Source organism: Ceratotherium simum, chromosome 12, assembly GCF_057802395.1.
Source record: "Ceratotherium simum simum isolate JZ-2026a chromosome 12, ASM5780239v1, whole genome shotgun sequence".
NCBI lineage: Eukaryota > Metazoa > Chordata > Mammalia > Perissodactyla > Rhinocerotidae > Ceratotherium > Ceratotherium simum.
In genome coordinates this window covers 34,322,911-34,345,674 of record NC_141911.1, presented here as the reverse complement: position 1 = coordinate 34,345,674, position 22,764 = coordinate 34,322,911, and the positions used below count along the sequence as shown (strand labels likewise).

The window sequence follows — 22,764 nt, the reverse complement described above, 5'->3', positions numbered from 1 at the left end:
TAGATGACACTGTTCTGCAAATTAGTCTGTAAAGTTAATGCAATTTATGTTTTACAGCTTTTTATTATGAAAAAAAGTAAAACACAGAAAACTTGGAAGAATACTGAAATGAACACCATATACGCACCACTTAAATTCAAAACTGTTAATATTTTGCCATACTGTGGTGTATTTATCATCTATGCTTTTTTTTTTTTTGCTGTACCATTTGAAATTGTTATAGACGTTTGAAATTGTTACAGACATCAGATACTTTAGTATATATCTCCAAAGTAAGGACACTCTCCTACATAACCACAATACCATTATTATACCTAAGGAAATTATACAACTATTCCATAATATGTTCTAATATCCAGTTCCCCAGTCACGCCCCAAATGACTTTTATAGATTTTTTCCCGAACTGGAGTCCAATACAAGGTGCATTTCTGGCTGTCATATCTCTTTAGTCCCTATTAATCTGTACAGAGCCTGCCACTTTTTCCCTGTGACATTTTAAGAGATCAGCCATTGTCTTATACAACAAGCCACATTCTGGGTTTGACTTGTCTCCGTCCTCTGTATTTCCTGCAAATTGGAAGTTAGGTCTAAATGCTTGACTAAATTCAGGTTAAATAAATTTGGCAAGAATATTTTACAGGTGATGTGGTACACTTCCTGTTGCATTACATCAAGAGACATGTGTTAGGTCGTCCCAGTATTGGTGATGCTACACTTGATCACTTGTTTGTTTAAGGTGGTGACCACTAGATCTCTCCATTGTAAAGGTAAAATTTCCCCTTTGTAATTGTAAGGTGTAGTTTGTGAGGTGTTAATGTGACTTAAAATCCTAAAAGGGTTTTCATGAAATGTGACAAATTGTGGCTAAAAGTCATATAAAAGTGTGTAAAAGGCCAAGAATAGCTGAGATAATTATGAATAATGCTAACAATAATATATTTGTTGAGAGTTGACTATATGCTGGACATATATGTCATTATTATTGCTTTATATGTATTAATTCAGTTAATCCTCACAATTGTAGGTACTACTGTTATTCCCTTTTTATAGATGAAGAAATTGAGGCACAACGACATTAAGTAAATTTATACAAGGCCACATGGCTAGTAAGTGACAGAGTCAAGATTTGAACCTGGGCAGTCTGACTTAAGGACCCATGTGCTTAACACTGCCTTGTACATAAGTAGTAAAATATCAAGACTTCCTATAAAGCATCAACCGTAAAGAAAAGACTGGAATTAAGAATAAAAACACAGATTGGGAGAAGATATTTGCAACACAGGTAACTATAAACAATTGGTACCCAAAATATACAAAAATATTTGTAATGCTACTAATGAATAAGAAAATGATGAAACAACCTATTAGAAAAATGAGCAGAGGATATGAACAGACAATTCCTAGAAGACACCTAAGGTCAATAAACATATGAAAATATGCTCATCTTCCCTAGTATCAGGGAAATGCAAATTGAACCCACAATGAGACACCAGATAGTGCCCATCAGAGTGGCTAACTGTTAGACATCTGATAACACCAAGTGTTGTCAAGGATGTGGAAAAACAGGAACTTTTGAGAGTATATATTGGTACAATAACTCAGGAAAGCAGTATGTCAATATTTAATAAAATTGAATATTTGCATACCATCTGATCCTGCATCTTCACCTCTAGGTATCTGCCCTAAGGGAATCTGACACATGTTTACAAGGATATATGCACAAAGATATTCAATAGAATAGTGATTGGAGGAAGAGAAAAATAGAAATTAAGGGAAAGATAAACTGGTTTATTCTACATCAGTGGAATATTACTCAGCATTCAAAATGAATAAAATCACATGTATTTTGTAACTAAATCTACATGTGTGAACACCAATAAATCTAAAAACATGTTGAGTAAAAAAAGTAAATAGCAAAAGGTTACATATAGTATATTAGTAGTTACATAAAATTTACATAAAGTTTTAAGACAAAATCTTGGTGTATACTGTTTTTTGGATACATATGTATACAGTAAAAGTACAAACACAGGTGAAGGAATAATATGTACTAAGTTCAAGACTGGAGTTACTCTTGGGGAGAAGGGTTGGTAATGAGATTGGAGTAGGGTTTAGCTCTATTTGTAATGTTTTATTTTTTGAAAAAATAAAGAGCACTCTGAAGAAATTATAGCAAAAAATTAAAATCTGTTAAATCTTGGGGATGGTTTTCTATTCTATTTTTTATATGGAATATTTCATACTTAAAAATTTAAATATATTAGGTCTAGAATGGAGTATGTTTTTAATGTTTAGATTTCCACTTATTATGTTATAAGCAGATTTCACTGAGAAATTGTTGCTTTATAAAAACGTGTTTTAGGGGGCCCGGCCCGGTGGCGCAAGCGGCTAAGTGCGCCTGCTCTGCTGCGGCAGCCCGGGGTTCCCCGGTTCGGATCCCGGCGCGCACTGACGCACCGCTTGTCCAGCCATGCTGTGGCGGTGTCCCATATAGAGTGGAGGAAGATGGGCACGGATGTTAGCCCAGAGCCAGTGTTCCTTAGTGAAAAAAGAGGAGGGTTGGCATCGGATGTTAGCTCAGGGCTGGTCTTCCTCACAAAAAATAAAAATAAATAAAAAAAATAGAAACGTGTTTTAAAACACTGTACAGTTCATTAAAATTGGAGGAAAAACAATGTCTCCAGCTGATCTTATTTGCTAGAATGGCACACAGAGCTTCGTTGTGTTAAGTTGCCCCTCAGGATAGATCCCATAATCTCATTTGTATCCAGTTTTCTATAATTACATCTGCCAACATAATTAAAAAAAAAAGTCCTCTTTACGTTGAAGATAAAAGCATACTCTATTAACCATCCAGCTAAGGACCACAATTGACAAAAAGCTTTCTCTAATTAGTATGATTGTCAAAGTGTGTTAGCATCAGGCTTTGGGAAGAGTAATGACTGTTTCAGGAAAATGGACCACTTTTGGAAACTTTTGTTGTTGTAGTTGATAGGAAGAGCTTGCTGGTTCTGCTGCCTCTTATCTCAAGATGTGCTTTCCCAAGAAAAGGAGGAGAATGAGAATAGTCTAGGGAATAATTTAGTGCCAACGAATGATTGGGGACTATATATGACCCTATTGCTTCTTTTGATTTTTTTTAACCAAATATTAATGATTACACCCTTGCCATTCGTTGCATATTGGCAAAAGTAGAAAACAGCTTGTACATAAATCAAGAAATGCAAATTGAAATAAGCAACCTTTAGGTACACAGCCGCAGATAGAAAGTTATTTATCCCATATCCAAAATTTATGAGGCTTTTTATTTTGCCAAGTTGTATCAAATGGTCCCCACCAGCTGTTTTGCTGCTAGCTTCAGACTAAAGCCATCTGCTAAAAATCTTTTTGCTTTTGCTAAAATTAACCAGGTACCATTAGATGTTTAAAGTTAAAGATGTGCCTTCCCTGGCTTGTTTGGTCTCTCTGCATGTCATCTTTCTTCCCTCCATTGGAAACATTACTATGTGTAAAACACAATGCTCATCTTTTTATGTGCATTAGTTTCTTTAATTCTTCCAACAACTCAGTGAAGAAACTGAACCTTAGAGGACTTTAATAACTGCCTGTAAATGGCAGTCTGGTTCAAAACAATGTTAGTCTAATACTAAAATCCGTGGTCTCAACAACTACCATGCTGTTCTGCTGTCAGGGAAATGGTTTGCTTTTCTAATGTCTATTCTTATCCTTACGGTTTTATCCTTATGGTGATTTCTTTTAAGGAGACTCTTGAGAGATGATAAATTAAAAATACTGGGTTAATACATAATGTGTTGGGAATAAATATAATGTTTTACAATTACTTTTTTTGTGGTCAGGATCAATAAAAGGCTAAAATAATGGATGGGCATTTTATTTTTAATTAGCCGTTGAATGTCTACATATTTTTTTAATTTTTAAGTTCAAAATGAAATTTGAAAGTAAATAGATTGTGCCATTAAACTCTGAAGAATTATCTACAAACCTGTTGTTGCCTCTCCTTTTCCTTGTCCTGTTCCCACAGCACCCTCTGTATCCCTTTGTATAGCAGTCATCTTACTTTCATTTATTAGTTTATCGTCTGCCTTCCCTATCTTACCTGGTCTGACTTGTTCACTGCTATTTCCCCAGAACCAGCCTTACATAGTGCCTGGCCCACAGTCGGTGTTCTAGAATATACATGGATTGGGTGAATGAATCTGAACTCTGAGTAAAGTCTTGGAAAGGTGGATATAAATATTTAGCAGTAAAGATTTGGAGTCTTGTTCTTAAGAGTATGTAATACTCTTTGTTCTGCAGGATATTTTCTTCCATATCTCTTTGCCACTCTGAAGAAGATAGCAAAGACATTCTCTAGCTCCACTTCTAAGGGCAGGAACACGGCAGGACTCCATGTCCAGCTGTCACACTGCACTGTCCTTCCGTACAGGCAGGCTTCTCTTCACATCTCAGCCATGCCCTTTTCAGAATACTCTTTTAAAAAAGTGCATATTAGGTATGTGTTGTTTTTAATTACTGTCACTGATGTATGTAATTTGAAAATTAATGTTGCTGTAATTATAATGACATACTGAATAGTTATTCCCAGCTTTTTAGTCAGACAAATTAAGCCTGTCTTTATGAATTCATCTTCAAAGCCTCAAAGTGGTTAAGGCATCAGGAGTATGCAGAATTAAAGCCTTTGTTCTGTGGTTAATTTAGCATGAGTTAGCAAATGTAATTGATTTTAAAAATGTGGCATCAAGATTAGATTTCTCTTCAAGGAGAACTTTTGGAATCTGTTCTTTCTTGCCAGAGGTTTCTAATTTATAACAGGCAACTCACCCGGGTCACATTCAAAACTGGAATTAAAGTGATTTGTTTGGGGATGTTGATAGGGAGTTAAATACTTTAAATAGGGGACATTCTCCTTCAGGACCATAGATGCCCTGATTCTTAAAAAGAGATAAATGCACTATCTTGCTTATTGTTGTATTTTCTGTACTTAACCTAGTACCTGGCCTGAAAGATGCACAGTAACTTTTTTGTTTAATGGTAAGGGAATGAATGAGTGAATAAAGGTCACTAGGAAACAGAACAGAGAAATGTATATAATCTTTTGATTTCTCCAATATTGAAATGATTCATCTGTTTCTCTCACTGCCCTTTATACTCCGTTGTGTGCTCCTATTCCATCATACCACCCGCCCCCACTCCCTCCCATGGCGTCATCTGGTTACTCTGTGCTAAGACCTCCAGGTTCTCAGTCTCTAGGCCTGTACTCTATTGTTGAGCTGGATGTGTTACTCATGGGAAGTACTGCTAGCATCTGTTACTCAACATACCTGACTAGACAAATCATCCACACCTCCAGTGTGGACTGGAGTGAACAAATCAGACCAGGTGAGATGGAGAAGACAGCCAATAAAATAATAAATCCAAGAAAAACAATTGCTATGCAAAGGGATACAAAGAGTGCTGTGGGAACAGAACAAAGGAAAAGGAGAGGCAACAATGACTTGGTAGATTTTTTTCCAAGTTCAACATAGCTGAATCCACACCTCCTTCTGACTTTCTGTTTTTGATGCTGGGCACTAGGGATTATTTTTTCATATCTCATCTGTCTAAACCTCCCTTCCCTTGGTCTGTATGGCTTGAGGTACCATCTACATTTGGATGGCTCCAGATCTCCATCTCTAGTCTAGATCCCTCTCCTAAGCATCAGACCCACACGTCTGTCCATGGGGCTCTCCATTGGGATGTCCCTTAAGCTCTTTGTCCTGACCTACAGAACCCTGTAGGGTCTGACTCTTGCTTACCTTGCTAGCCTCTTTCCACTTCTAATTCTACACTCCAATAATACTGCACTTCTCTTAGTTCCTAGAAGGTGCCATCTTTTCTTTCTCCTTTGAGCTTTTTTTGTACATCCTCTGCTTGGTATAGTCTTCCTTCCAATACTCTTTTTTTTTGGCTAACTTCTGTTTATTCTTCAGCATCTTGGACATCACTTCTTCTGAGAACATTTCTGCTCTCAACCCCCCAAGTCTGGGTTAAGGGCCTTTTGTATATTCACAGCACCACATATTTTCTTTTATGTATTCTGAGCATTTATTACACTATTGTAATTGCCTGTTCGTGTCTTATTAGACTTTGAGATCAGTGAATACTGCACCATTTCTTTTCTGGGCGTAACTCAGGACTGAATGTGTTTCCTCGAATGTTTCGATCGCATTTGAATGTCTCATAACCTCAGAGTTTACCCTAGAGCAATGGCCTCTTATAGATAACTTCCTTGTTTCCATTCTGTGCCATTCCTGTCCATCCTTTGCACATCTGCCAGATCAGGATCTCTAAGGTGCTGTTTGGCTAGCATCACTTCTCAGTTGGGAGGTCTCCAGTACTGTGGAATTCATTGTTTTCCTTGGCCTTATACTCCGCAAGATAAAATCAACAGGCACTCAGCAGAAGTGTGTTCCTTTCCTGCATTTCTATCTCTATTAAAGGTATCACCATTTTCTTAGTGACCGAGCTGGATAACTTGACAGTTTTGAGTTCTCACTCACTCTCACTTACTAAGCCCAAATGGTGTCAGTTTCATTTTAGGAGCAGAGCACTGAAGGAGGAAGTAAACCCCATGAGCTTTGGATTAATATTGGATTGAGAGATGTCATAGTTAGGTCACCCTCACGTCTACCTTACATGTGATATTCAAATGTATTTCTTCCTCTCTTTTCAGTTCAGACCAACTTTAGCTCTGTTTGAACTATTGTCGTCACATCTAACTGACCCATGACCCCCAGTTCTTTCTTCTTGGTATGATTTGTGAAGATCTGATTAAAGTGCTTTCTAAACTTGCATGTATTCAGGGCTTCCTCCCGTAGACTGGGGTGTGTGCCTTCTCTGTATTTGCACTCAACGTATTGTTCTATAGCGTATTGTTTATGAGTTTGCCCCCCTCCTGAATACCTTGGGGGCAGGAATCATATTTTCTTCATCTTTGCCTGTGTCTCCCTCACTCTTTACACCAGCAGCCCGGCATATGCCTGACACATAAGAGATAAGCAACCCGTATCAACTGTGTAGGTATTAGCCAAATACCTCTGGTGCTGCTGTGCCCTCTGCTGGAGTTGTCCTTCCCTGCTGCCTCCACCTGTTGAATCCTTCCTAGCTAGCTGATATCCTCTAATCCTTTAATATCTTGCTACTGAAAGTGCAGTCTTTGGACCAGTGGCATTGGCATCACCGGGGAATTGTTAGTTGCAGGTTAAGAACTTTGGAAGAGAGTTTATTGCATTTGCATTTCTGAACACAGGTACTTGCAACTGGGCTCAGTGGTCTCTACTCGTCTCTGCCTACAAAGCTAGAAGAGAAAGGTGAGGAATGGCACTGCCTTCTGAAAGATGACTGGCTCCTCCTCCCTTCCCTCGTCCAGTTCATGAACTCGCTGGAGTTTTGCAATGCTGTCATACAGGTACCAGAGCACAACAAAGGAACCCTTTGTTATGGTCCATTCAGAATACAACCGTTGTAAAGGATTAGTTTATAAACGTTTGCTTTTTTAATTATAATAAATATTTATGGAATATCGATGCTTTACTTTTTAAAGTATACTGAATGTCCTTGAAGAGTAAAAATGTTGGTTTATAGGTTTCTGGGAAGTTTTAATTGAGAAAAAAATGAGTAGATTTTCTTTATCTTCCTGATAAAAAGTGTTAATTCTGTTTTGATTATCCACTTAACCATCAAAAATAAGTTCAATGCCTGACTCATTAAATAGATATTTTTAGGCTTCTAAGTACTCCAAATTATACCACTTTTACTTCAAGGTCTTTTTGGGAGTCTACCAAGGAAAACACTTTATTTTGCTTAATGGTGCATATTACATAAAGAATATTGTTATCCCAATTGAATTTAGAAGAAGTTAAGCATCTTCTTAGCAACACAAATTAAATTTGCTTTGAAATTGGCCTGCTTCGGGGAAAAAAACAGCCTCTGAACTCTAGTATATTTGGCTTCTTGATTAGATTTTTACCTTCAGATTTCTTGTTACTGTTTTCAATAAAAATCAGATTTTATATATATTTAAGGATGTAGTAGGCTTTCATCAAAAAATGTTTTATTTCTGTACAGCATGAATATTACCTTAATATTGGATTTATTAAGAAATCAAATTTTCTTTATGGTGATTGTAAGTTGAAAAATGTTAGTTATAATCTGTTTATCTACCAAATAAAGAAATAGCTTCTGGAAGAAAATGCAAGTAAATTACTTTAGTTCCCATCTCATTTTTATTGCTAAGTCAAAAGAAGTTTTATTTATATATAAGATAAATGGATTACATCTTAAGTTATTTTTTCCTTTAATATTATGGTCTATCAACATTTTCTTGCAGAAATGTGTGGAAATAAAAAAGATGAAACTATTAGCTCCTCCCCAAATGTTCAGAGAGAGACAGATGATCAGTAATTTAAAGACGTAGCCTCACTTCCCTAGAAATTGCTTTTTACTTTATTGTTTGATTTTATTATCTGTTTTTTTTTTCTTTTAAGAAAGGGAAGTAAAGCTAGCAGGCATGGTTAGGAACACAGGAATGTTATATTTCATGCTATGTTTTTTATATAGTTAGATTACTAAGATTTTCTTTTTGTTTGGAGATATTGCTGAAAAGATTACTTACAAAAGATATTAGTGAAGGATTATCCATGCTAAATATATTTAAAAGATAAAATATAGGGAATATTGTACCTCTGATAATGTTTTTTGCTTTTGAAGAGTATCTGTTTTTTATGAAAAGATTTTCTAAATGCCTTCCTCCCCAATATAAATAGTTATCAGAAAATGCATCTTCATAATGAGAAAATTCTTTCTGCTGGCAATGTAATATATTTAATTGTCCATTTTGACAGTTATATCCTTTTTTTTTTAAATTAGTCATAAGTTAAGATGGGACATAGATGAAGTTATAGGGCAAAAATTATATTTTCAAGTTTGCTAATTTTAATTCATGAGTCGTTCTATATTCAGTCTATTTATTGTCTGTTTCTTCAAATAGAACCGTAAAATTACCAGTTTTTGTTTATACTGGAATAAACCATCTGAAAAAATTACGTGGTGCTTTGAAGCCTGAATTATTCTTTAACCGTGGAATAAATGGCCAAAAATTTGGATTTCCTTTTTGAATTCAGGATATACAGAAGTGTTTGATCTTAAGAAAACCTAAAGATTGAACTCTGTCTTTTTCATCACTACCTGTTATTCTCTTAGGTGGCTCACCCCTTGATTCGTAACCAGCTTGTCAGTTACATTTACAATGGATTCCTGGTGCCAGTCTTGGCTCCTGCTCTCCATAAGGTCAGTGATTGGCTGATATAATTTTTTGTCTGTTTGTGTTACAACTGATGGAAACTGAGGAAGGTGAACTTAGTATAATTCACTTAATGGTGAGTTTATCTTTCTTCTCATTCTATTCATATTTTTTAGCAATATCAAACACAGGTCTTAACAATGGTGACAGCTTAAGTTTGGTGGCATCCATTTGGTGTCATAGAATATGGCATTGTGAATGTCAGGTAAGATAGTCTAAACGAGGATTGGCAAATAGACTCTGACTCTTGTGCCTACTTTAGTTCATGGGTAGTGGCTACTTGGAACTCTCTGTTAAGCTGTCCTCTGAGGCCAAGTCTGTCACAGACAGTGCAAGGTTTACTGTGGGCGTGGAGAGGGCAGTGATAGCACAAGTGTCATGGATTTGCCATCTCCTTAATGGGACATAACTTTTTATTATAACAATTTTGTGACAGCAAAAATTAAAGTGCAGTCAAATTAAGGTCCCATCAAAGGTTGGCTGTCTCATCAGCACCACTCTGAATTCCTTATGATGCTCTCATTTTGTATAATAAATCAACTAATATCTTTTACATTGTGAGCTGTCAGGAGACACCCATGGACCCAGAATTCTAATGTTAAGGACTTTTTTCTTCAGCAAATAAAGAGACATATACAGTATTTAGTTCTGATGATCTTTGTCAAGTTATTGGAGTTGCCAGCCCTGGTAGAAGAGAAGAAAGGAACAACTTTTCACATGTCTTTTGATGGAATGCACACCTTTCTACATCTGGAAGTTCTGTTTCTGTGGGCTTTCATTTTACAGAATCCAAGAATACCTGATTATGGCAACATTGAAGCCTGGCTGTACATGATTATGGGGTTTCTAGTTTAGAGCAGCAGGTCTTGATGGAAGATGTCCATCTCTTAGCATTTAGTAACTTTTGAGCATAGTGGCAGTATTTTCCAAAACCACAGGGTACTTAGTCTGACTAGGATTTTTGTGTTACTTCTAGGTTCAAGGGTAATTTTCGATGTGGTTTAAACATAAGTATTTTGAGATTTCCAGGTTATTTTAAGAGTTTATGGGCATAAAGGGACCAAGGCTTTAAAATTGTCTGTCTTGGAAAATATAGAACATGTCTTTGGGAAATACAAACCTAGTATTTGTTTCCAGGTTGTCCTTCTGTTAGTATCTTGCTTTCTGGAGGTGAGGTGGATGTCTTGTATTGAAGGTCTCTAACCCTCTGCATGGAGAAATCTTCCTCTGTGGAGGAATACAACGGCGCTATTGAAATTCTTTGGCAGTAATTATCTATCCATTTACTCTCTCACACATTTAGGCTTTCTTCCTCATTTATTCCCATGCTTTTCCTCATTGATCAATTGATATAAAATAATTTCCCAAGTCATTATTGTCATAGTGATAGTTATTATGTGTTCAGGATATTTTGTTATTATAATTAGCATGCTTTAATGTTACAAATATTAATGATAACTCTGTTCGTAATTGAGGATGAGATCTACCTCAGAGAGCTATTATGAGGTTCTCACTGGTCACTCTGTACTTCTCCTTCATGGCGCTTACCTCAAGTAGAATAAAATCATTAAATATGTTTAATGTCTGTTTCCACAATGGCATGCCTGCTTCTTGGGGCTAGGGTTCACACCTGTTTTGTTCACTGGGGTACCTCTGGGGCCAAGCGCAGTACCTTAGACTTAGGAGGTTGAATAAACAGTACACAAAGGGAATGATGTTTGTTAAAGTACCAAGCAGAGTGCTGGTGCTTACCGTATTCCCAGACAGTGGTTCATAGAGAATAGTAATATCACTTTACATATATTAACTGATGTTGTTCTCAATTATGCCCATAATTAAAACATGAGATTTGAAAAATCACAAAGTTATTAATACATGCTTATTGTGGAAAAAAATATAGTCAACACTGAATATATCAAGTGCAAAGTGAGCGTTACTATATTAGATTTGAATTTCCAATCCCTAATTGTGATTCCTTAACTTTTATCCATTCCAGACCATTTGTCCCAGGGTTATTTAGCGACTAGGGAGAATATTTCCTCAATTTATTTTTCTCCCTGCTTTCCATCGTTTTTTGTTTGTTTGTGTTTTTTATCAGTTAGAATTAAAAGGTTTAGGAAGGGGGAAGGTGAGTAGTCTTTTGGCTCTTGGCTCCCTAAGTGGTTGATGAAGGAAGGAGCCTTCCCTGAGTAGTAGGACAGGTGCTCAGAGGCAGATGAGGAAAGAGGTCCAGAATTGGGTGTTTCTTGAGGAGTTCCAATCCTCTGAGGAGCAGTTGCATCCTTTATTCTGTGTCCTCTCCTTTGATATGGGAAAGGATACTTGGAAGTCTCAGGTCTACCATAGGGGCTCCTGTCTGTGTTTTTCATATTCTGTGTCTCTTGCCTTGACAGAGGAGGCTTATTTAGTATCCTAAATAAATTTCTTTTGTGCACCATCTCAGCCCCCAATTTCTACATAATATTTTAGTTACCTGCCATCAATGTGGGCAGTTTGCTGAGATGAACTTATTCTCTCTGTCTCATAAATAATATAAATAAATTTCTACTTAAAAAATTTTCCTACATCATAATCAATACTCATAAACAATATTTCCAAAGCATTTCTAAACCAGAGATGAAGTCATTACAAAGGGTTGTGAGTAATAAAAGGTGGGGAGTGTGGGTACCTGACAAGTGAAGATAGTCTCCACCTTTCTTCTCCCTATTCTGTATATGTATAATATAATGCTGCCTTTGCAAGTTGTTCTGCTCTATGCTATGCTCTATGCTTCATCCAACACTGTGGGATGGCCATTTATTCTTTTGTATTAGTTCAAAGAAGTGTCTGTTTTTTTTTTAAAAGGCTGCCTAGTTTTCTGTAGTGTGGATATATAGGTCCATGGTCCCTTATCCACAACTCAAAAGTCAAAAAGCTCTGAAAACTGAATTTTTTGTATAATTCATATGGTGGCACAGCCTAACCTTTGCTGAACTCATTTGGTGGCAAACCCATACCTGAACTGTCTTGAAGCTACTTGTTTTTATCCCACTTGTGTTAATATCTGTATGTTTTGTGGAAGAAATTTTAATGTATTTGATTATAGGGTGCTGCCCCAGACCTGCTGGGAAATGATACCATATTAATATAGGTCATTTAGGAATTAGGTCTAGCCGTAGATATGGACATCACGTTGTACAAAACTGGTTAATTCTGACTTTAGATTAATAGGACAGCCCTCACTCAATAAGAGCTAGTTCTGTTGTCTCTGTATGTTTAATTTATCAAAGCTAAATTTTCAAGGCTGAATAGTCATTGTATGGTTGTATTAGTCTGGGTTCTCAGAGAAGCGGACGCAGAGATAGGTTTAAATGTGCAAGGAATTTATTAGGGGAAATGCTTGTGAGAGAAAATAAGGAGCAGAGTGGGGAAGATGGGAGGGTTGTCAGACTGCAATGCAAATTTGACCCAAGTGAAGGAGAGAGGGACGGGTTGGCTGGGAGTGTCCTAGACTGCTGTGCAGTCTAAGAAAGGCCATCAGAGGATGCCTGTGTCTCCCAGGAATGGGTCTGCCTTAGTATCCTTGCTGCATTCAGTCATTGGCTGGGAGCAGCCTGTGGGAGGCGTGGCAAGGATTCAAGTGTAGCAGCAGGGGCTCTCGGTCAATTACATTCCCTGTAGTTGGAAGTCTAAGAGGTGCTTTCTATGGTTCCACATGGTTGACTGATTTCCATGGTATTCCTGGCTGTAGATGTAATAAAGATGGACATATATATTTGCTTAATTTATAGACCTCCTTCCTTGTGTGCAGAATATTCAGGAGTTCACATGGTTCCCTCATGCATGGGGTCGTTTTGGTCAAGATTAGCTTGACAAAGGAACTTATTGTATCAGTCACTATGATTATGCTACAGTTACAAACAACACCAAAATCTCAGAGGCTGAAACAACAAATGTTTAGTTTTTGTTCACACTGCGTGTCCATCTTGGGGTGTGGGATGAGCAGTTTGTAGGTAGCTTTTCTCCATGTTATCTTCACTCAGGGACCCAAGTTAATAGAATCTTCTCGATCAGCAACTGATATCACTGGTCATAATGTCAGAGGGAAGGGAACATGGTGAATGGCCCACTGGGCCTTGAAGCTCTTGTCTGGAAGTGACACATGTCATTTCTGTTCACATTTCATTGTCTAAAGCAAAGCAAGTCACCAGGCCACGTCTGACCTTAGAGGGAAGTGCAGTTCTGTCATTTCTGTTCACATTTCATTGTCTAAAGCAAGGCAAGTCACCAGGGCATGTCTGACCTTAGAGGGAAGTACAGTTCTACCATTTCCCCAGAAGAAGAGAAGTCTAGAATGTGATTACCAGCCCTAATCACTGTCATACATATTTTGTCAGTCAGGGCCCCAGAAGGAACTGATGGTACTCAAATTGGGTAGTGAGGGGACCAGTTACAAGAGTATGGTGTTTCAATGATTATTGTTGTGTAATAAACTACTCCTAACTTAGTGACTTAACCATTTATTATTGGTATAAAGCATGACTCTCTGATGCAGGAATTCAGGCAGGGCCCAGTGGGGTTGGCTCATCTCTGCTCTATGATGTCTGGGACCTCAGCTGGGATGAGTACAATGAGTAGGGCCCGAATATCTTGGAGGTGGTTGGATTGATGGGTCTGTCTGTCTGTCTCTCTCCCTCTCTCTCTCTCCTTCCCTCCCTCCCTCTTTCTTTTCTTCCACACAGCCTCTCCACAGGGCTACCTTGGTCTTTCTCATAACGTGGCAGCCTCAGGTAGTTGGATTTCCTATATGTTGGTTGGGGGCTCCAAAAGACATAAAGTAGAAGTTGCTAGTCTGGAAACTGAAACAGTGTCACTTCTACCATATTTTGTTGTTCATAATAGTCACAAAGCCCACCTTCTTTCAAGGGGAGAGGACATAGATCCCACTTCTTGATGGTAAGAGTGTCAAAGAATTTGTGGCCATATTCTGGGCATGGTTACCACTCCTAGGACTGAATGTGTGTGTAAAGGGTTAAAAAGCTATATGGAGAGGGCCACCTGATGAGAACCATGAACGTCAGTCATGGGTCACAGCCAACCTGAGGCAACCCCTCAGAGAGGGAGTCAGGGCAATAAATAGCCAAACTTCATTCTCCTTCCTTCCTCCAGTCTCCTGCTAGACTCCCATTGGGTGAACCCAAATGGAAACCAGATGGCAAGGGAACCTTGGAAAAAAGGGGGCCCATAGAGGTCAACTGGGGCTCAGAGGAGGATGGGAAAGATGGAGAGTAGATATGGAGGTACAAATGGAAGCCATCCAGCATACTTATTTACTTGTATCAGCATTTTAGAGTGGTTAGCAGGTACAGATGGCACTTGTAGTTTTGGGTTTAGTGCTTAAGTAAATTGTGGCTTAAAATTTTCTAGAAACACATAAGAAAGTCCACTTTTTTTAGTTTATAGTTCTTGCCTAATTCTATATATTTATCCTTGTCCTCTGGAAGCTAAAATCATAGTTAGATTCAATGTGACAGGCAGATACACTAACAACATACTAGATATAAATAAACAACAAAGAAATATCTAAAGCACAGGTAACCATCACCAAGTCAGGCTTATCATTACATGGATTCACACCCAGGCAGGGTGTGCAGTGGAAGAGTGCTAGGCCATGAGTCAGAAGATCTGAGTTCTAGTCCTGGCTCTTATATTTACTGCTGTGAGGGGCTGGCTGCGTGGCATGTAGCGGTTAAGTGCGTGTGCTCCGCTGCTGGCGGCCTGGGTTTGGATCCCTGGCGTGCACTGACGCACCGCTTGTCAAGCCATGCTGTGGCGGTGTCCCATATAAAGTGGAGGAAGACAGGCACAGATGTTAGCCCAGGGCCAGTCTTCCTCACAAGAAAAAGAGGAGGATTGGCATGGATGTTAGCTCAGGGCTGATCTTCCTCACAAAAACAAACAAATAAACAAACAAAAACAATTACTGCTGTGTGACCTTGTGCAAAGCTTTTAACCTCTCTGAGTCTCAGTTTTCTCAGCTGTACAATGGGGATAGTAATACTCCTCTTTCCTCCTTATAGGGAATGAAGATCAAACATGAGATAGGCCGGCCCCGTGGCTTAGTGGTTAAGTGTGCGCTCCGCTGCTGGGGGCCCGGGTTCGGATCCAAGGCGCGCAGCAACGCACCGCTTCTCCGGCCATACTGAGGCCGCGTCCCACATATGGCAACTAGAAGGATGTGCAACTATGACATACAACTATCTACTGGGGCTTTGGGGGGAAAAAAAAAAGGAGGAGGATTGGCAATAGATGTTAGCTCAGAGCCAGTCTTCCTCAGCGAAAAAAAAAAGAGGAGGATTAGCACAGATGTTAGCTCAGGGCTGATCTTCCTCTCACACACACACACACAAAAACCATGAGAGCATTCTGAAAATCATATACTGTTGTATGCAGAGGTGTTACCATAGTTGTTCCAGGACAAATTCTGCCATCTCATATGCAGTAAAAGAATAGTATCGTTTGTTCAGAGATCATTTATTGAGTGTGCACCAGGTACAAAGCTCTCTACCAGACCCAATGGGGAAATGAAGGTGACTGAAAAACCCTTTTGTCTCCATGGAGTTTGTAATCTGGTGCCCAGGAGAATGACGTGTTGACCACAAACTTAAAGCAAGATGGACTAAAATAAAAGCAGTGACACAGAAAGAAGCCAGGGCAGGTGGGGGAGGGGTGTGAGGCCGACACAAGAGTGAGTAGTTAGGGAGAGAGTGACATTGTACTGAACCTTGAAGGTGAGCAGGTGGGGAAGGATGGTCAGGGAGAGAGAGCTCCAGCAGGAGCCAAGGCATGGAGGAGTGCATTTGAGCACTGTGGTGTGCACAGGAGGTCAGGGAGGAGGAGGACTGAGAGAAGACCCTAATTTGAGGCAGGTGAGCATTTACATGCGTAGCGAGCAGTTGCAGTGCAGAGAGGGGTCAGATGATAAGGGGCTCAGGGACAGTTTGGTGATGACAAAGTACAGCAGCCAGTGTGGATGGGCGTTTGGGGAAGTGTGGTGGTGAATGAAGAATAAACAGAAAGGAGGGGGTTCGAGAGAAGGGAAGGATTGGGGGGAAGGGGCTGGAGAAACTAGAGAGACAGGAAGTAAAGATTCCAAAGAGAAGGTATTATCCCGCTCACCAACCGTAAAACCCGTCCGAACTACCTGAAAGAGAGACTGCTTCTCCCTTATGTACAATTGCCAGCTTTTCCCTCCACCACATCATTAAATGCACTTAAATGTTTGTTTAAAAATATTGGGATTTTAAAGAATCGCTTTAGTAACAAACCTGAGGCTTCTGACTCAGAGACCTGAGTTGCCTCCTTTCTCCTTTAACATCCACACTCCAAACTCTGCTAGTTCTCCTTTAGGGTCTGTCTGCTCCACTGACTTAACTTTCTCCTTTCTTTCGCGGAATGTGGGCATGCCCAGGGTTTGGTCTTCTGCGGGTCAACCCCTGTGATCAGCTATCAGCTCTACACAGATGGCCTGAGTATTCAACCAACAGTTGGATCTCTCTGCCTGAATGACCTGCTGTGCCCCTCAACTTAGAATATCAAAAGCCAAACTCATAAAATCTTTCTCCCCAGGCCCCCTGAGCTCATCCTCTGCAACCTCCTCTGTGTGAATAATACTGTTTTTCCTAGTTACCTGGTCTAAACGCCTTGATTATTTTTGAATCTTTTCTCTTACCCTCCCCATTTCTGGTGCCAAGCTTTTTTCATAAAGTTCTTTAGTCTAATCCTTTTTGTATCTTCTCCCAGCAATGTCACTTGAGGTCATCATCTCCACACACCTTGACCAGGGTTAGTTTTTGCTCATGGGTCTCATTGCTGCAACTTCTTTCTTCAGATTGTCTCACACATAACTACTGGGTTAAGTTTCCTAAAGATGTCTTGGACTACATCACCCTTCCTCTAAAACCTGGCTCTGTTTCCTACGGTCTCCCAGTCTGCACTATGCTCCAGGCATCTTCATTCTTGCTTCGGGGCCTCTCCTCTACTTAGTCTATTTCCCTTGCTTGGAATGCTCTCTGCCTTCCTCTTCTCTTGTCAAGTCTTACTCTCTCCTCAAGGACCAGCTTAAATCCCATTCCCTCCTGCAGCTTTCTCTGACGTTGGGGGTTCTAGGCATCTCTTTTCTAGAATTTGTAGCTTAGTGTCTGTGTCAGTCATTTAGCACTGAGCATATGCTCTTTTCTGTTGTTTGGGCGTGTTCTTGCTATTTGACTGTCTTTCCCCATCTCTATCCTGAAACCCCTGGAAGAGTCTATATCTGCAGTTCCCAAACAGTGTGCCAAGGAGCACTGGAGATTCTCAGTAAATTCACAGGGGAGCTGCAAGATACTTTAAATTTATGAAGGAAATACGGTGACATCTGTCGGTCAGCACATGATTTAGTAGCTCGAAATAGTTCAGTTGCAGCATTAAATCGTATACATTCCTTTCAATATGATCAGACCTTTGCACAGCTGAGTTTTTCTTGGGTATTGTGCTTTAAAGCAAGTATAACATGAAAATAAGTGTGGAACAGGGGATGAGGTTGGCAGTGTCCAGTCTGATTCTGAGGTTTGAGTGCCCAACAGGAGTTAAGGTGTTATGACTTAACTACATGTTGTTGTTTGGACTTAAATACAATCATTCATTGCTTAATGATGGGGATATGTTCTGAGAAATGTGTCATCAGGCGATTTTGTCCTTGTGCAAACATCACAGGTTGTACTTACACAAACCTAGATGGTATAGCCTACTACACACCTAGGCTATATGGTACTAATCTTATGGGACCACTGATTTATATGTGGTCTGTCGTTGATTTGAAACGTCGTTATGTGGCACATGACTGTACTTAATAAATGGGATGGTTGAGTATTTCTTTAGGCTTAGAGGTGCTGTGAAGAAATTACTGATATATACTGAAGGTGCCATGGACTGAGAATGTTTTAGAACCTCTGGTCTATATTGTATGGTTTTTTATGCCTCAAGAGCAGGGTTTGGCAGACTATGATCTGTGGGCCAAATCTGGCCTCTGGTCTGTATTTGTGTATCCTGAGAGTTTAGAGTGGTTTTTACATCCATCTACAGGTGAATAGATAAAACGAAATATGGTATATACATACAGTGGAATATTATTCAGCCTTAAAAAGGCAGGAAATTCTCATACATGCCACAACGTAGATGAACCTTGAGGACATTATACTTAGTGAAATAAGTGAGTCATAAAAAGATAAATGCTGTATGATTCCACATATATGAGGAACACTTAAAAATGGTTAGGATGGCAAATTTTAATTATGTGTATTTTACCACAATTAAAAAAAAAGAATGTTTTTTACATTTTTCAAAGATTGTTTTAAAAAAAGAGGAGTATACAACAGAGACTGGATGTGAGTCACATAGCCTAAAATATTTACTCTCTGGCAGACCCCTACTCTACTAGGGGGTAACCTGGTGTCCTGTATATTTCAGGTGATCAATAAATGTTTGAAGATGATGATAATAGTGGAAGAAAGTCCCCAGATAGAGAGAGATGGCCTGGTGAAAGGATTATCAAGATGCCCCCCTTCCTTTTCTTTTGAATGCAGTGATCAGGCTGAGGAGCAGCAGACAAAAACAGAAGTGAAGCACGCTGATTGGCTTTGTCACTAGCTTGGAAGAATCTTTGTCCAGTTGTGTTGTTTAGGGGTCCTAGGCTGGCGGGAGACCAGCAGACAGTTGGCAGTAGCAGCCAAAGATGGCTTCTGTGCTTGCCCTGGCTCCAGAGGGGTTAGAAAGAGGGGACCAGCAGAGTTTTTGGTGAGGAGACAGTTGTGTAAATAGTGCCCTGGGCTCAGTCATATTATTTCTGTCAAGTGTCTTGTGAGCTAGGTTGTTCTCCTGTTTTGCAGGTTATTTTGGCTCCTTTATTTGGAGACTGTTAGGAAATCAGGGCAGAAGTTTGGGGCTATCTGTAGTAGTTGGAGGCAGGGACCTTGAGGGGAGTATGCGGAAGTAAGGGATAGATGGAAGGAAAAATAATTATACACCATCCTTTTCTGAAGACAGGTCACAGGTGTTAGCAGTAATAACTGTGACCTCAAAGAAAGCTTGTATCTTTGGTTTTTGCGAAGAGCAGCCAGCTGTGTTTCATTCAGCAAATTATTCCATGCAGTGTCCTTGGAAAAACAGAAGCAAAAAACCTACCGGAAAAAACGATTTTTCCACCATCTCTTGTATGCTAAAACCTTGCTTGAACAATATACGCAGGTAGAATAATTTCAGCCATTTCCTTAAAGGCATGTGTGCTGGCTTCCTACAAGCCACTGTGGAGCCTATTTGTTTTACAATCTTGTCTTCCAAACACACACATACATATTCATGATCTGTATCCTGTGAGCTCAATAATTCATGGCTTATTGATTTAGGTTGATGGATGGAAGTTTTTTGGGGACCAGAGAAGAAAAGATGGAAATTTTGAGAGGCTGGGAGCAGCCACACATGTGAGTCATCTACTTGCTATTAGTGTGTCTGTGGGTGGGGTGGGCTAGGACCCCTTTAGAGCCCAGTGGGGCTCTCATTAGCTAGGGATGTTTTTGACTTTTATGCCCAGTGAAACTAGTGACTGAAGATTTTAAGAGCAATTAAATATCATCTTCAAATTATCACCATTAGTAAATGTTAATGAGCTATAATTGGGTGCTGAGTTTGTGGGAGTATACACTGGCCTCTTATGTCATGCTCTTCTTAGTCTCTAGCGAGGAGTGGGCAGAGCAGCCTGTCACTTAACTATTAATTACCTTCATTTCTCCTGTCCATCCTTCTTCACTCATCTCTAGTTTAGGAGATGGTGGAGGGTCTCTGGGGTAACAAGAGAGTAGAGACAGATTTCCTACTCGCTTTTCTGGCAGGCTTCCTGTTGCATTTTTGGATGCCTAGCATGTCCGTACTCTTGGTCACTCTGTTGTCATCTGCGTTACTTCCTGATGAAAAATGCTTTGAAGTTTTATGTCTGGTTCCAATAATGCTCTAAAATTTCATTGATCAGATCATTCCTTTCAGTAGGAAATTGGAAGAAAGAAGGAATCAAAAACATGGAATTAGGATGCCATCTTGGCCCTGGAATTTTGAGATTTTATTTTTCAAATTTGGTGGTTCTTTGCTAAACCTGTTATAGTTTCCCTTGAGTTATGGAGCTCCAGACTCGACTCCAGCTCTGGAGTGAACCATACTAAAACCTGTAGTGAGATAATGTTTTGGTCTCTCCATTTCATATTTCTGCTTAGACATTTCAGCAATTTGCTTTTTAAAATCCTTTCTCTGCATTATTCACCCAAGGTGTCCAATCACTAAAGGCTCCTGAATGTTGTCCTGCTCTATTTTTGCTAGCTCCTTATTCCTCTTCCTGTAATGATGTTGAGCTATACTTGTTGATATGGAACTTTGTTTCGTACCATGCTTGGAGTAAACCAGTCACTTAAAATGATTTTGTCCTCCACTGCACAGGAAGCATACCTGTGTGCCTACCTGGGCCCACAAACTACTGGTCTAGGGTAAAGTGAAGAGGTCTTAAGGATGTCCTGGGGAAATGAGGTCGTTCCACTTAGAAGCTACTGCTGCTGTCTCACAGCCTCTGAGGCAGGCTCCAGGGCAGGGAGATATTACCCTTCGGCCATCTGGCAGCTGGGGAAGCTGTGTGCTGTGGACGCTTGAGCTCAGCAGGAAAGCTTGATGCACCTGATGCCATCTCAAGCTTATATTCTAGTGTCGTGGTCCCTGTTCGATGCTGGAGATCCAGTTGTGACTCAGGAGCTGGGATGGCAGTGGCGGGGCCCAAACAATCGTTCTCTCTCCTCAGTTGCCCTGGACTTAACCAGAAGAGTACCGTGGAAGCAGAGGCCAAATATAACGATTACTGTAGTCGTCAGTAGTGGCAGTTGAACGAGGTAATTAAAAGGCCCAGTCCTGTCGTGGGCCTGCAGCTATGTAACATGGATCGGCAGTAGCACTATTAAACTTGGATTGAAAAAATCATATTAAGGAGGCTAGCTCTCGACAGCCTTAATTAATAATTGCTCTATCCAATGAGAGTCAGCTATTTACAGACCTAGAAGATTTTAGTGACAGTTGTAAGAGGCTTTGACTTGGAAATACTTGATTTAGTAATTGAAAACTGAAAGTATGTGCCATCTACTACATTCAATTAATGCATTCTATTTGATTAATACAATTTGGGGAAGCAGTCTAGCTTAACATTTCAAAAAATGGGTTTTGAGTTTACAGAGACCTTAGTTTGAGTTCTGGCTCTTTGCTCCTTAACTAGCAATGTGACTGTGGCAAGTACCTTCATCTATGTATATATATTATCTATGGATAATAATACCTGCCTTATTGGGTTCTTGTGAAGAATAAATGAGATACTGCATTTAAAATGCTTATTGTCTCTGGAACTTAGTACTGAGTTCATATTACCTATTAACTTAACCAGCTGAATCTCTAAAATGAGACATCCTTCACATGACACTGGACAGTGAATTTTATATAATTTTTACCACTATAGTATTTTGATTTTAGATGATATGCTTATTGATCCTTAACACATTTTCACATTATCTCATGGATAGAATAACTTTGAATTTACTCTTCCCTATTTCTCTCAGAATGTGATGTCAATTCAGTTGTTCATAGAATTATTTTCCTGTTTATTCTAATTCTGAATTTCTGAATGTCAGATGTTCTCAAACTTAAATGTGCAAAGACAATTACCTGGGAACTTCTAGCACGTAAACTCCTGAGAACCAGAGATTCTGCTTTAAGAGGTAGGGTTGAGGCCCAGGATTTGCCCTTTAGCCAGCACCCAGGTGCTGCAAAGACCACACTTGGATGATCATACTGATATATGCCCTGCTGCTGGCACTTTGGCTGTTTATGCTCTTTCCTGCGCCTGGGATTCAGAAGACATTGGTTCTAATTTTATGTGTGGTCTCAAGGGTCTTAACCCAGTTAAGGATCCAGTTTTTTCATCTGTAGTAATCCCTACCCTGTCAGCCCCCCAAGACTGTGGTGAACATCAGCTGTGGAGATAGATAACAGCACTTTGGGAAGCTGTGGAGCCTTTTCCAAATGAGCAAAGTATTAAAATGGGGATAAGGTCTGCCCTGCCTCCCTCTGGAGCTGTTTCAGCCATCACAGCAGATAACATAGGTCAAAATAGTTTGCATAATTTAAGGACTTAGTAGTAGTAGTATCTAAAGGTGAGTAGTGAAAGGAGATTGCTGGGTTTTTAAGTATCGGATCTAAGAATGTGTTTCTGCCCCCTGATGTGTATAGTGTTTGTTTGAGGGGAATACCTACCATTGTTCAGCATGCTGGACAAGTGTCATTATTTATTACTGTGAAAACAACTCTG

General features: G+C 39.5%; 1 protein-coding gene across 1 annotated transcript in view; it reads left to right on the top strand.

Annotated features, from left to right (window-relative positions):
* Window positions 1-22,764, top strand: part of FHIP1A (FHF complex subunit HOOK interacting protein 1A) — a 228,275-nt gene that overhangs the window by 152,614 nt on the left and 52,897 nt on the right. The window contains exons 5-6 of the mRNA XM_004420913.3: window positions 7,311-7,469; window positions 9,263-9,349. Of these exons, the coding sequence (XP_004420970.2) occupies window positions 7,311-7,469; window positions 9,263-9,349 (246 nt within the window). The remainder of the gene's footprint in view (window positions 1-7,310; window positions 7,470-9,262; window positions 9,350-22,764) is intronic.